The 16,413-nt window shown below is 39.0% G+C and overlaps 1 protein-coding gene across 3 annotated transcripts in view; it reads right to left on the bottom strand.

The window, feature by feature from the left end:
• The window catches only part of KIAA2026 (KIAA2026 ortholog), a 50,477-nt gene that overhangs the window by 4,856 nt on the left and 29,208 nt on the right, over positions 1 to 16,413 (bottom strand). For 2 of the 3 annotated variants that reach the window (XM_057401186.1, XM_057401184.1), the window contains 3 exons: positions 16,305 to 16,394; positions 5,106 to 5,221; positions 1,494 to 1,681 (listed from right to left, as the gene is read on the bottom strand). In XM_057401186.1, the coding sequence (XP_057257169.1) occupies positions 1,494 to 1,681; positions 5,106 to 5,221; positions 16,305 to 16,394 (394 nt within the window). The remainder of the gene's footprint in view (positions 1 to 1,493; positions 1,682 to 5,105; positions 5,222 to 16,304; positions 16,395 to 16,413) is intronic. The other variant, XM_057401185.1, reaches the window with a different exon arrangement.

The raw sequence follows: 16,413 nt of genomic DNA, 5'->3' as shown, positions 1-16,413 counted from the left end.
GCTGCTGGGGGATGTCTGTGTCTTCCCCAAATCCAGTGTACCTGGGGACAGTGAATGTTATTGACTGGCAAACTTCAAGACAGATTAGCCAGCAAACAGATGGGGCTGGGGACTGGGCATATCAGGTGGAGTTCTAAGTGTGTGGGGCCTGTGGGAAAAGGGTGTGAATGCCACACGTTTCATATCAACCATCAAGCATCACCAATCAGTGAGCAGGGGAGACATTGAAGTACATAAGAGGGCCCATGATGCAGGCAGGGGTGCCGGGTGGACAGAGGTGCTGTGCATTGAGGTGTTGCCAAGGTTTTGGCAGTGCAGGGTTGCAGGAGGGGCCTGTGCCAGACACAGCTGGCTCCAACAGAGATCCATTGCAGGGCATAAATGAACCTGTCAGCCAAGCTGGTGATGCCTCATGGAAAATGCTGTGCTGGAGAGTGTGACAAAGAGATGTTAAGCAAAAATGGAGATACAACCCTGCAGACACCAAGGTCAGGGGAGAAGAGGGGAAAGATGTGTTCCAGGCACTGGAACTGACTCCCCTGCAACCTGTGAAGACGCTGGTGAAACAGGCTGACCACCTCCCACAGAGGACCATGCTGTAGTAGGTAGCTACACTGCAGCTTATTGAGGACCCTATTCCACAGCAGGTGAATATGCCCTGAAGGAAGCTGCAGCCCATTGAAAGCCCACAGCAGAGCAGGCTTCTGACAGAACCCGTGGCTTATGTTGCACCCAGACTGGAGCAGTCTTATCCTGAAGGACTCTAGCCTGTGGAGAGGACCCATACTGAAGTAGTTCATGAAGCACTGTATCCTAGGTGAGGGAAGGACTGCACACTGAAGCAGGGCAGAAGTGTGAGGAAGGACCAGCAGAGACAAAGTATTATGAACTGACCTCAACCCCCAGTCCCCAACCTGCCTGCATCACTTGACAGAAGAGAAGGTAGAAGAATTGGGAATGAAGTTGAGCCTGGAAGAAGATGGATACAGCGGTGCGGTGAGGTGGAAGAAGATGTTTCAGTTTTTGTCTTTGTTTCTCACCATCCTACTGCTCTATTTTCAATTAGCAATAAATCAAATTATTTTTCTCCAAGTGAGTCTGTTTTGCTTGTGACAGTAACTGGTGAGTAATCTCCCTGTATGTATCCTGACCCAAGTGTTTTCCCATCTGACTTTCTCTCCCTGTCCTGTTAAGGGGGCTGACAGAGTAGCTTGGGTGGGCATCTGGTAGTCAGCAAAGTCAACCCATCATAAGCATAAATTTTGAGCAGGCTTACTATCTTATTACAGAAATAATTAAACACAAAAATGGCAACAACCTGCATTAATCAGAATTTTCATCTTGGTCATGTCTGGCCTCTTCTAGTCTACATCTGTCAGACACACATCATGAGCAATTTCAATACAATCACAGTAGTAGGTAAGGTAGAAGTATCACATAAAAATGAAGCTTGTGAATCAAGTTCAAGCTATGAAATTCCAGTAAATGCTTACCATTGTCGGGGTGATCTTTTTTGGAAACTTCCACATATTCTGCAGATTCTGAAGATTTACCACATACTACTGCAAATAAATCTTTGCCAGAATCAACTTCACTTTCATCATTAGTCCACAATTCTCTGTTAAATTTATCATGGTCTGGATGTCTTTTAAAGTCATCATAGTCCTTCTTCAATCTAGATCTTGAAAATAAAAAAGAAACTAACAAGTAAAAAACCATACCTTTTTTTTTTTTTTTTAATTTGTATTTGCTGCCACACAAAAAAGTTACTGTAGAATTGCCTGTGTCCTTCAAAAATTTCAGGGTAGCTCTATCTGCAAGTCTCCAAAACCAAGAAAATGTGAAGTGACAATAACATCCCTTCCCTCACCAAAGCTGAATACTATGTCATGGAATCTTATAACAGGCCAAAAGATATTACTCGTACTGTCATGGGGGTTAGATCCAGACTAAATTCTATTCCACGCAAGAATTCCACATAAGAATAAAATCCTAAACAATAGGCCAAAAGACAAGTATGACCATCACTGCTTTACTACATCCATCTTCTGTTTTTTCCTTCATCTTGCACTGTGACAAATGAATCTGTATGGACTTGTGCATTAACTGTAACAAATACACTCCTTCCTCTGAATGTAACCCCAAATAGAGAATTAAGTAAGTTTTTTATTTCCTACATGCATCATGCTTTTGGCCCAGCTATGGGACCATAAGGTTAACTTTCTCTTTTAAGAGAACTTTCCTGTATCTGGGCCATTAGTACGGCTGCTACCTACATTCATAGGCTCACACTCAACTAAAAAATGCATACATGACAAATACATAGCTGTTTTACTTACCTAACACTATTCAGAAACACATCCATTTACCTTGATTCTCCTAACCAGCTACATATTTCCATTATCCCTTCTTCTAAACCATTGTTTAGGTGAGATTTAGGGAGTATTTTAATATACAGTGAACTACAGGATTCAGCTAGTGACCAATACAATATCTAGGAAGATTACTTAGTGAATGAATAAATACATTACAGCAATTAGCACCTTGTGTGAAATATAATTTAGTCTGGATCTAACCTGTATGATAGTAAGAATAATACCTCAAATCTACCCATTCTTCTGCATTAAAATAAAGTTGTTTGCCCTGAGTGCAGCAACGGCCAGCTGCTATCTAAGGAATTAAGAGGAAAGAGCCAAGCATGAAGCCCATGGCAGCAGGAGTGGCACTAGGTGACCCTAAGGTCCTTTCCAACCCTAACCATTCAATAATTCTATAATTCTATGAAGTCATAGCTGGCAGGGCATGAGCCTCACCAGCCAGGATGCCATCCCAGTACCTCTGAATGAAGGAGCAGGGCAGGCCTAGAGGTGGTAATTGTGCTCAATCAAGAGCCCAGATCAGCAGGCAAGTTACTGGTGCTGAGACAGGTCTGAAGTCAAGCTGGGAAGCCAATTTGCAGCTTCAGCTCAGGATCAAGTCCAGTGATAACCTTGAGGGTCAGGACTTGGTTGAGTAATTTCAGGGAAGGTCCACAGTGATGATACAGGCCCAAGGTCAGTCTGAGGGTCAATCCAGATCTGTAGGACCTGTGGCCAGGCAGGTAACTGCTGTAGCTGAGTGGGAAACTGGTATTCCTATGGCACTGATTGAAGGCTGCAGAATGACCTGAAATGGGGATCCTAGCCATGGGCATGTAACATGATGTGGACGGAGGCCCAGGTGAAGCTGATTAAGATCCATAAAGCCTAATAGTTACTCACAGCTTTGACACTCTCACAGAGAGACAGAAACCTTGAAGTCTGTATGATTCAGTCATTAGGATTTTGAGCATGAAGCTGAGACATAGAGGAACTACAGAATGACACTAGGCAACTACTAAAGCTTCTGGATGGGAATTTCCTTTTTCTTTTGAGGAACTTCTGCTGTGGGTCTAGTGAACAAATATGATCAGTGGACAAAAGTAACCTTTTCTTTTAAACACTGCTGCTATTCAAATACCATTCAACATTATACTCTGTCATAATTTCGAAGACACCAGAGGACCTTTCAGAAGGGAAGTAAAAAAACCTGATTTTGATCATAAAGACTGCTCGTACTAATTGAAAACATCAAAAAATTAAGGAGGGTAAACTCCAGTTTCTTATTCCATATGAGGCCTTACACAGAAGGAAGGAGCTCTGCCAAGCCTTTCACAACCTAGAAGGCCAACACTGTCGTTCAGTTAGTAGATGTTAGTATCTGGTTGAGACCCCCTATAGACACTGCAACTGCAGCCAGACTTTTCGTGGTGCTGTTGTTCATACCAGCATAAGCAATCTTTACTCAACTGCTTTTTTCTTTTCACATGATACCTTTATGCACCACTGTAACTGGTGCTACACTGCTGCCTTCCTCCACCCAACTCTCTTTCCTCCCCACAATCTGTAGAGATTGTTATTCATCTGGAGCTGTTCCCTGGTACGCTATGTGTCTGTCCAAACAGCTGTAATATGAAATGTCTGCCCAAACAGTTATGCTATGAAATACTTCAGCTAACACTGCTGAATCAATCTGCATAAATGATAACCCCACATACTGGAAACAGTAATACTTTTAGACAGGATTTCAATCTGCCACATTTTTAAAAGGAGTTTGAATTGCTACGAACGAGAAGAAATAAACATCTAAGGAAAATGAACAGAAAAATAAAAAAAAACAAAAAAAAAAGCAAAACTTGTACTTTAGTCCATTATTTAAAGCAAAACGTTCAACAACATCCTAGATTTCCAAACAAAGATTTTAATTCATACACCGTATTGATGGAATGAGCTACTTAGGAACCAATTTGTAGTAGTTTTATGTTTACTGTCTTTGGTGCTACACTGTTGGTTTTTTTAAACATAGCACTTTTTACACTTTTCAGACAAAGTTCTGCACCATGTAACTGCGTAAGTTGCTTCCTTCACACTCAAAATTCAACCACCGCTTGGGGATGGGCTGGGTATTGAGCAGCAGGTGGTGAGCAGTTGTATTGTGCATCACTTGGTATTTTGTGACTTCATTTCTGTTGTTGTTGTTGTTCCCTAGTATTGGTGTTGTTATTGTTGGTATTATTTTTATTATCACTACATTCTACTTTATTTTTATTAAACTGTTCTTGTCTCAACCCAGGGATTTTATATTATTTGGATTCTCCTCCCCATCCTGCTTAGGGAGCGAAAGTTGAGGGTGAGAGGGAGGCTGCATGGCACTTAGTGACTGGCTGGACTGAAACCATGACAGATGCCCTAGCCTAGTTTTCTAGACACAGGTTTTCAGCACCTCTTAACCAAATAAACAGCAATATATATCCTAACTCAACTGCAAGTATTAATAGGCACAATTAAGCATTTTAGGGGAAAAAATATTAGGGAGTTAAGCTCAACTTTATTAGTCAGCTTTGGAGACTGGAACATAAAATAATTCTTCCAAATAAAGCACTGCCAGTGCCTCACTGCTCTCCTCGAAGTATTTTCACTTATTTGAGAAGCTAACTTATTGATTAGTTTTTAAAAGGAGAATTCTGCTGTTTTCTACTCCATACACTCTTGTTAAAAAAAAAAAAACAAAAAAGACCAGCTGATTACCTGTTTCTTTGAAATGCTTTCATTAGCTTTGGTTCCCATGGTAATAGTTCATTAAGCAGTCGTATCAATGTACCATGCAATTCCTTTACTGCTTGCTTCCGGTGGTACCATCTTCCCTGCAAATATAAATGACATTTATTTATCATTGCATTAGACCTGAACCTTCTTATATTTTATTAGTATTACAATAATCCTGGTTTACTAATACAGCATATGAAGAAAACAGCTGCAAGAAAATACTGTTTCACAGTTTAGCCTTAACCTATGTAAGACTTTTACTTTTTTATACTATAGATAATGTCCTAGCTAAAAAAGCAATACTGCAAAGATGTTCACTTTTGATAGGTGAAACTTAAGTACAATCCAACAAACATACCATGTGTTTAAAATTACTTAATTAACACAGGTTAAGGAAACTAACCATGTATGCATACTCCTAATAGAGAAAGAATTCCTATAGAAAAGTCTTACCATAATCTCATTTAACATAAGTGATGCAATTTATATTATTGTAATTGTTTGCAAAAACAATTTACTACAATTTTCGGGGAAAAAATCTCACACAATTTTTGCATTACATTTTGTATGTTATTCAAAGTTCTCTATAAGGGTTTTTTTTTTATGAAAAGTTTTGCAAATTCATCATTTATGAATTAACAGACTATGCAGTAGAAATCAGTTTTCCAACATTAAAGATTTCAGCTTTTAACTCAAATGTATAATCAAAAATTACTTCCTTTTCCAAACTGATACATGTGATCTTATGATCTTCAATGAAGAATTCATGTTTTCGTAAGTCTGGAAAGTCTGAATGTGGATAAAAGACACTGTGAAGTGACAATTAGCACGCGCATACATACATACAGCACAACCATGGTGGCCATAACACTGCAGAGTACATCTCTTAACCCTTCTAGATACTCTTAGAAGTACTTTTTTTCCCATTAATTTTTCTCCACTTTATTACATAAAAGACTGAACAATTCATATATACATAACAGCTAGAAAAAGAGAAGCAGCATACTCTGGTACTTCTCCCATTTTACTAGTTCTGCGCATTTTACATGTGAGGATTTTATCTCTTTAATTCTCAGAAAGGATATAAGACAATGAAGAGACCTCTTTTCCAAGAAAAAGAAGCAGGACTTGGGAATTTATTTATTTTGATAGAGCGCATATCTTTCACAGCTTCCTGTGGTCTACCACACCAAGAAATGCAGAGCAGGAAAAGCTGGATGAAGCCTGACACAGCTGCCTTTCAACAGTCTGCAATAATGATTTTCTTTTGGAGCAATTCCTTTCTATACATTTCAACAGATCTGTCCAATGTACAGCAAGATCAATCAGTCTGAATGCTTGTTTGAAGAACAGGTATCTATTTTTTATGGATAATAATTTACATGTTACATAACACAATACCTATTCTTTTCATTCTTTAATTAAAATCATAAAAGCAAAGATTTTAAGTAGGAAATTATGCCAATTACCCCTTAATGGTTAGTGTTGAGCACATAAGACAAACCAGCAAACTGTATTCTTATCTCCCTTATTTGAAGCCAGTCACATCTGCAGCGGTAAATGCACTGCCCCATAAAACCTGATACTGAGCACTGCAACAGAAAACAGCATTTGTATATACTGTGGCCTGTGAAAGCATTTGCTATCACATCCTAATGAAGCAGTCAAAAGAATTAATTGCTAACATATGAAAGAATATTATGTATACAGTTTTATCTTTTCTGTAAGACATACAAAACATTTCTCAGTTTCAAAAGGATGAATTAATATACTACAAAGCATTAGCTGATTGTACCAAAACAAAAATCAAAATGGCAAAAATAAACAATGCCACCACTATCAGAATACAGAAATGCTGTACATGCATTTGATATAGCAAAAAATGAGATGTGTAAAAGCATAAAGATATTTATGTAATTACTACAGATTAAGAACAACAAGAAATTATTGATTTATGAGATTCATCTTTAAACCAGGCTTAAGATCTTGGCTTAAGTAGAAAAAAATGAGTACTTATGAATCAGGTATCAGCCGATCACTGAAAAAACTTTGAAGTGGTAACTGTATCATGCACTGAATAACCAGACATAAGCAGAAGGTTTAAACAAGAGCAAACTTCAAGAATGTACTGCCTTTATTAACACTTCCTAGAAGAACAAATACAAGTCACTTGTCTTTTTGTTTACAAAAAATGAAAAAAAACCCTAACCATTCCTCTGAATTTTAGAGCTGTTTTTTAACAAAAACAGTGTCCTCCGTATGTAACCTCTGGAAAGCTCAGTATCTACTTCAAAATAACTTTAATACAACTATTACAGCAACATAATTTTAAGCAAATGTTAGTGAATTATTTCCCATTACCCCAGTTACTATTTTCTACAGATAATAAACTTGCCATTACAAATGTCTGTGTGGCAAACACCAAACAGCTACAAACCAATGCTTAGGAGGTTCAGGCTGGATATTTTCATCAGAAACATACAGCACTGGAACAGGCTGCACGGAGGAGCTGCTGAATTTCCTTTTTTCTGTCCTGTTTTCAAAACCGGGCTAGTCAGGTCACCAATGACTTAATACAGCACTGACAACAGTCCTACTTCAAGGTGGGGACACCTCCAAATACCCCTTTCAACCACTGACTGCAGGGTACCATGTGATGATAGATAAGAAGCCTCTAACTCAGGTGTGCACTGAGTTATGTTCTTATGCGGTCTGTAATATACTATACCAGTACCGCTGCTTGCATCTTGAAAAACAGTAATGAGTGGTGTCCCTCAGGGATCAGTGCTGGGACCAGTCTTATTCAACATCTTTGTTGGTGACATGGACAGCAGGACTGAGTGCGCCCATGTGTTTCGGTTGGTATGTTGGAGGAAAAGAATGCCATCCAGAAGAACCCTGACACGCTTGTGAGGTGGGCTGATGCCAACCTTAGGAAGTTTAACCATGACAAGTGCAAGGTCCTACACCTGGGTTGGGGCAATCCTAGGCATACCTAAAGGGCGGGTGGAGAAGAGATTCAGAGCAGCATTTCAGAGAAAGACTTGGGGGTGTTGGTTGATAAGAAAATGAACATGAGCCGGTTGCAGTGTGCGCTCGCAGCCCAGAAAGCCAACCGTATCCTGGGCGGCATCAAAAGAAGCATGATCAGCAGGTCGAAGGAGGTGATCCTGCCCCTTTACTCTGCTCTTGTGAGACCTCACTTGGAGTATTGTGTGCAGTTCTGGTGTCCACAACATAAAAAGGACATGGAACTGTTGGAACAAGTCCAGAGGAGGGCCACGAGGATGATCAGGGGACTGGAGCATCTCCCGTATGAAGACAGATGCCATGGGTAGGGTCACCTCACACTAAACCATGTCACCCCAGGCTCTGTCCAACACGGCCTTGAACACTGCCAGGGATGGGCCATTCACAACTTCTTTGGGCAACCCCTTCCAGTGCTTCATCACCCTAACAGTAAAGATCTTCTTCCTTATGGAATGGGTTGCCCAGGGAGGTTGTGAATGCTCCATAGTATCCTTAGCAGCTATTTATCCACCCAAGGAGGTCTCCTGGCCCTCCTGTTGCACTTCCTTCTAGTTGGGACACAACACTCCTGGGCTTGTGGCAGGTGATCCTTGAATACCAACCAACAGTCTTGAGCCCCCCTGCCCTCTAGGACTATATGCCAATGGAACCTGAGGATCTTGAACTCAAACATCTCATGATGCCTACAGCCAAGGCCGCCCTGGAGCATCACATTTCCAACCAGCCCCTCCCTGTTAGTGAGCACAAGGTCAACCATGGCACCTCTCCTTGTCAGCTCCTCTATTACCTGCAGAAGGAAGTTGTCTTCCACACAAAAGGAACCTCCTGGATTGCTTGTGCCGGGCTGTACTGTCCCTCCAACAGATATGAGGGTGGTTGAAGTCCCCCATGAGGGCAAGGGCCTGAGAGCATGAGGCTGTTTCTATCTGTCTACAGAGCACTTCATCCACAGAGTCCTCTTGATCAAGTGGCCTGTAATAGGTCCCCACACTAATGTCCCCCATAGCTGTTCTCCCTTTGACCCTTACCTACAAACTCTCTGTTAACTGATCACACCTGTATCCAGGCAGAGTTCCATACTCTCCAGCATATCGCTGACATAAATAGCAACTCTCTTTCCCCGTTTGCAGCGCCTGTCTTCCCTAAAGAGCCTGTAACTTTCTCTTCCAACACTCCAGTCATAGGAGCCATCCCACCATGTTTCTGTGATACCAGTTACATCATATCCCCATAGATGTGCACACATCTCTAATTCCTCTTGTTTATTCCACATATAACAAGCGTTCATATAAAGGCATCATAGTATTCAGGTGCAGCCTCACAAGTGCCCAGTATAGGGGGATGATCACTGCCCTGGCCCTGCTGGCCACACTATTTCTGATACAGGCCAGGATGCTGTTCACTTCCTGGCTGTCTAGGCACAAGCTGAATCAGGTTCAGCTCTATCAATCAGCATCCCAGGTCCTTTTCCACTGAGCAAGCTTTCCAGCCACTCTTCCCCAAGCCTGGAGCATTGCATGGGGCTGTTGTGGCCCAAGTGCAGGACCCAGCACTTTGCCTTTTCAAACCTCATACCATTGGCCACAGCCCATTGATCCAACCTGTCCAGATCTCTCTGCAGAGCCGTCCTATCCTCCAGCAGATCAACACTCATGCCCAGGTTGGTGATGTCTGCAAACTTACTGACGGTGCACTTGTCCACATCACTGATAAAGACATTGAATAGAACTTAGTACCACCTTGTTCCAGGTAAGTGACAAATAAAACGCTATTCTGTAAATACAGTGTAAGGAATTAAGAACAGAACCGCTTGTAGTGCGGACAACTATAACATATGACTTTCAGCTGTGTTAAGTTACAACTAGATTTTAAAAACACAAACACAATGAAAATACATTTTAGAGATGTGCGGAATGTTTCCATATAAACTCAGAGAGACATTCAACACATTCTTGACTGAATGCTTACCTTTTAAAATAAGGTTTCTGACATCCAGAGCAGCCAGGAAATGCTGACTCCACTCTCCGTGATGCCCCAATATACACAATACTGTCATACTCATCATGGAACCCCAAAGCAGACTGGAGCCAGGATACGGATATATGGGGTAAGGACTGAATTTTATAGGGTAGTTTTTTGTTTTTAAATAAGCACACACAACCACAATATTATGCAGTTTTATAAGATTTTCTTTAATCTTTACCTTATATCCCAGGGACATAAAATAAATTAGAAATCTTATAAAACCATGCAATATTGTTGAAAAGGGGTGGTGGTGGAGGGAGAAAACTTACCCTTAATATGCCTGCTCCATTCTGCAGTGGGTTTCTGTGGTATGTGTGACATCACCAGCCTAGCATTTTCTAGTGATATTACACAGAGAGGGAGCTGACGATCTGCAGCTGCTTTGGACATCAGATACCTAAAGAAAAGAAATTGATAACTTGTTCAATTCAGATATGTTCTTACTAACCTATTTAGTGGTCAAATACCAGAATTTCAGACACTTACTCCCATGGCAGTTTTGAGTGAATAACAGTCCTGACGAGTCACGTGTTTTACTATACCAAATGATCTGTAATTGAAAGTGTTTTCATTTTGAAAATGCTTAGACTTCTACAGTAAAAGTTCCCAAAACTCAGTATCTTCTGTTCTATCTTCAGCAATATCAAGCTACATACTATAAGTACCTATCAACAACTAACCTCTGATGTTGTCTGAAGTCTAATACTGTATTGCTCCTGAATACAGTCAGGAGCAATGACGTGCAGGAATTGATAAATCCACTTATGACATCTCTTAAGCAGTTTTATCTTTGAGCATTTATCAGCAACTAATGAAAAAATAACTTATAGCAGCCATCAAACTTTTTTTATTGTTTTTAAGACTTCAGCTTGCGCTGATAATCTGCATCTAGATATCTGATCACATGAAGCTATATGCTAAAATGGTATCTCATACTGTCTTATTAAACATTACAAACGAAGTAAAGAAACCAATCCAACTAAATAGTAAATTTCTTGCTACTGAGAGTATCTTTACTTCCTATGAACAAATTTAACAGCAGCCTGTTTGGAGTTCCAAAAAAACCAAACCCAACCAGACAGAAAATATTACATTCCATTCTGCCCCAATATATTCTTGTGGATAGTCTCAATATCCTACAGATGAAAATATTTCAGGTGCACTACAAAATACATATTTCTGCAGGTGTACAGAAAATCTCCATTTATTTTCAGCCCTTCTGACTCACCTCCCTGATACAGACAAAAACATTCGCGTCTTGGGAAGTACAGCTGTCGAATTAAGACCTTCAGGAACAATATTAGAAGACAGCAGAACCCAAAACCTTTATTTTTTTTTCATCTCTTTTGCTACAAAGTCAGGAACATCAATGTGTTACAGATCACTAAAATCCAACAGAATCTTCAATACATTTTCTCCAGACTCTAATTAGTTGTGCACCTGGCTGGTATCTTTTGAGTAATTCTCCTTCCCTTCACTCTGTCTGACTTCTCTCCCCACAGGGAAGAGAACGTACTTCTCAGGAAGGTATTGTCCTTCATCTATTTTAACCTTGTCAACGTAAGTGTGGGAATCTGGGGCACCAGCCTCCCTTTTCACTCCCCTGATGGTTACGCACTTACCAATTGCATTTGCAGGGAGTAATTCAAATCCAATGGCGCTACCAATGTAAATACCTGCATTTCAGTAAACAAGGAATCTTTCAATGTTTATGTTCCTCCAAGATACTCTATGCTTCAATATAATCATGACAGGGTCTAGAATTAAGCATTCATGTCAAAACCCAGTTCATATGCATACTACAAAGTCAGCTTGCAAAATGACATCTGCAAAAAAGCCCAAAGTTCACTATTTGATAGAAATATCCACAATCCCATCAGTTTCAGAGTACATAATAGCAAGAAAGAATTTGAAAAACAGTAACAAAAAATTAAGTTCTGCTATGATATGCAATAAATACATAAAAGTGATCTACAGAATGGCTTAACAGTTTCATGCAAAAACCCAGTGACTTCAGATCACACAAGACATTGATTATCTGAAACGGAGTAGAGATTTCCGTTTACTCTGCAACTCCCACTGATTTTACCTGACACAGGAGAGAACGAAAAATGTGATCTAAAATGATAGAAACTGATAGCTGTTATCTTGCATACTAATCAGGATAGAAAGTGCTACTTTACTAACCCTTCTCACAAAAGAAATTTCATATAGTGCACAGAAGCCTTTAAGTACACTAAATAAATTGGCTAAATGATTCATCAGTACATATGTTTGTCAAAACTGGTTTTCATCAATACTGCTGCAAGTAGATTTTCAAGTGGAATTAGGCTACTTTGCATGTCTTGATCAATTTGCTAGATCTAGCAAATTTGTAAGAGCTCACATTCAGTTGAACCTCCACACTTATGTATGCAGTCTAAATTTTCAGCAAACATGAGGTAAAAATACAATAAAATCTCAACAGAATTTTTAGCCAGTATGTTCTATTTCATATTTATAATTGTCTACTTACTCCTGACTTTCCCCACATCTTACCTGTGTCAGAATTAGCAACAGAACAGACATCAATTTTAGTAGAATTTAATTCTTGTTATGGTAGATTCCTTGGGGATTTCTTCTATTAATTCCATTTTTACTGTACTTCTTAATCACACAGCTTTAAAGGATCTCAATTCACATGTCCTATGGAACATTCCAAAGCTAGAAGACAGTCCAGCTTAGACATTCCTTGGGGAAGCATCCTCCACCTTTTCACTAGACAATGCATAGAGCATTAGACTCAAGTCCTCAAGTCCCTTTTCTGCACCTCCCTCTTTCTGACTTACAGTCAGGTACTCAGTTAAGTAGTTAAATTAACTAAGTTATTCTCTCTCTCTTTCTCAGCATAGTAAGTGGCAAGGAGAGGAACTGTTTAGTAGCTGAAGGGACCGACTTTTTAGAGCACCCCTTCTTGCAGTATCACGGACAACTTCACTTGCCACAAAATGGCACTTTTTGTGTCAAAAGCAGTCCCACTTTCTTTTGCCCCCATATGCTCATTGCTGCTCTTACAAAGACCCCTCAAACTATGGCAGAACACAAGCAAAGGTATTTGAGCAACTGCATGATAAATTTCACTAGAAAACTGATCTGGGTTACAAATACCTCAGGAGCAGTAAAAGTGGTTAAGTTTATCACAGAGTAACCATACAGCTGAAGAAAGAATTTTGCTACCTTTTCTCATGGGGTGGCACAGAAAACATAAGCTGCCAGAGACAGGATAGGAATTATTTATTTGGCAGTATTTTGGCTTATGTCAGTTGAAAACATATGAAATTGCAGACCTGCTTCAGAACTATAGCTGGAGTTCAAAAGTGAAGCAGTCCAGGAAGAGATAACACTAAGACTGAATTGAACTTCTGTTTAAATAAATGAGGTAAAATTTAATTTTCCTCTCTAAACACTTATGGCAAACTGGCACAAAGCAGATCTCATCAATGTTGCAAATTCACCAGTCATCAAGCAAAAGCACAAGACTTTTTAAATAGAAAAATACAACTCACAGCTAATTCAAAAGACAATACAGGTGTTCAAAAGAGTATATAACCAAACTGTTTTAATCAACCAGTGAAAAACCTTTCCAAAAGACTTATTATTTCATTATTGTAGAAGAAACTGACAGTAATGCCTGCAGTTAAAATTACCCATGGCTTGCAATTACATAACATTGTTCTAATTTGCTTTTAACTTGCCAAACAAAACTTTTCTGTGCTAAAAATCTCTCAGGTCATTTTTTGGCTCAAGCTGATGTTCTGAGAAGTGACAGATACAACTGGTCCAACTACCTACAAAAAATGCAGGAGAACAGTATATTTACTCATGGTAAAGAAGTCTTACAGCTCAGCTTTTTCATTACAGCCTCCAGTACTTCCAAGTTCTGGAGAAGGAATTCCTTTTATGTACTCTAGAATGGTCTCCTAGGAAACAAAGGGCAGTTAGGACGAAGAAAAAGATTATACTTTAGAGTCTTCATATAATTAGACAGCAGTATTTCTAATATGTGTTAGTATCATAAGCTTTAAAGCTTGCCTCAAGGGTTTCTCTCAGTAGCATGTGCAAACAACTACTGAAAATGCAATTACCAAGCAGGTTAGTCACGAAGAGATTCCTATGAGTTCATGCAGGTCATCACTGCAATCAAAGATCAATAAAGTTATCATGAAGTAGTAAGAATACCATCATCTTCAGGTCAAAACAAGAAAGGCATCCATGAACAGCATCAAAATTAATACCATTAAGTTTTCATATTAGGTTAAACTTCCATCGCCAAATTAGAACAATGTTTTACTTAGTAGACTAGGCACTTCAGACAAGCTGAAACAAACTCTGTTCTGGATGTTTCTGAAACTGCCACTGTCATTTGAGTCCGAGCTGAAGAATGAAATTCTGATCTCCTCCATTTTTTACGGTATCTATCTTGGCTGTACATGGTATTAAGACATCAAAATGAAACTGTAATGAATTCCCTTGAAAATAAAACCTCATTTTTGCAAAGCAAGTTTACTAACTATTGATCTAACATAACACCTATTTGTGTGTTTAAAAGTGAATATGAAGTCTGCCTGATAATTAATTTTTAAAAAACAACACTTTACTGTTTCCTTATCATCACTTCAGTAATAAATTACAGCCTTTTTAATTTACATAAAATTTCTAACCACACAAGTATTTAGAGACCCGGAGTCCTGAACTATAGAAACACACAGAAAGATTGTCCTTACCTCACAGCTCCTGAATGCTGAATGAGTTGTATCTTAACTCCCCTGTACTTAAGTGGGTTTTTTTAAGACGGTGCAATTAGAACTAAACATAGTATTCCTGCTGAAGTCATGCAACTTATTTACGTAATGACATTATCAGATTTCAGTCCAAAGAGCAATTATGACATATTTAGCATTTGTCTACCCTTGAAGAAGTCTTGTTGGTACAGTTTTACTAGCAGACTAAAAGTCCCATCTATACTAACATTATTGATATGCTGATATGTACTCTCATTGTTGGCACTTTCTTCTACTGTTGACATAGCCCTTCTGATAACCTCTGACAATCTTAACATATAACCAATTTGCAATTTGGCAACTACAAAATAATTTCAGATTAAGTCTAGTTTTACTCCTTTGGATATTTTAACAACTATTACACTAAGTGTCTCACTGACTGGGGTCCTAATCTATATTGCTTTTCACCTAGCATATCTCTGTTCCCCATTAAAATAATTTAAGAAAACATTGGTTTTGCATGAGACTGAAGACACACAGAAATTAGCAGCCTAATTACTAAAATATAGAAAAAGCAGTATTTTTAACTGCTACTGTTCACAGAAATGCCACAGAAATGCCTACCAAAGGTTTAATAAACAAAACTGCAATGAAAGAAAGTATAATTTGGATGTAGAGGACCATTTAAACGAGTACTATTCACGTATTTGAAACAATCCACCATCGTGATGAGAATCACTGCCTCCTACAAAATCCCAAACGTGTTGGGTTCTCTTGTCTAACCATTATTCATTTGAGGTTTTCAGGTGCACAGACTGAGTGATCCAGTGTACATTGGTAAAATTTGTATCTCAAACTGGTATCAAAAGCCAGATAACATGCTTTCCTGGGTTTTATTCAACCCACTTGAATAGAAATTGAATAAAGCCAATTTGAATAACTTACTTGTAAACAAAAGGAGTTAGGAATCATAATAAGCAACGTTAAGAGTCAGCTCACAAGATTTATCAGCACTGCACAAGGAGACATAAGAATTCTATCCTGTAATTGCTTTTTAGGTAAGAGATTGTCATCAGGGCAGAATGATCACGTTTATTAGAAGTTAACTGCTCCTTCTAAGGTATAACCACTATCCACACATATTTTGGCAGTGAAAAGTGTTAACACATTTATAAATTTTACTTATATAAGAACATTTTGAACAGAGCACTATATACAGAAAAGATTAAAATTACAGTCTCCAGGTATCAACCTTATGAGGCTTCATGCAGTTACTGAACAGGCATAAAATGTTCAGTTGACAACCACAGCAAACAACTGGCACTGTTTTATACCCACACAAGAGAAAGCTTTTAATATCACATACCGATTTCTTTTTAATGTCCTCCAGATCTCTGAGTTCATTCTCAATCTTTGTGATTAATTCCCTGAGTTCATCAAGATTAGTGCAAATAAGCTAAAAAACAAATGAACAC

This window comes from Pezoporus wallicus, unplaced genomic scaffold (genome assembly GCF_028554395.1).
Source record: "Pezoporus wallicus isolate ANWC-B61680 ecotype Strahan unplaced genomic scaffold, APGP_CSIRO_Pwel_v1 contig_8208, whole genome shotgun sequence".
Lineage (NCBI taxonomy): Eukaryota > Metazoa > Chordata > Aves > Psittaciformes > Psittacidae > Pezoporus > Pezoporus wallicus.
Note: the sequence above shows the minus strand (reverse complement) of the source record. Positions and strands in the feature narration are given on the sequence as shown.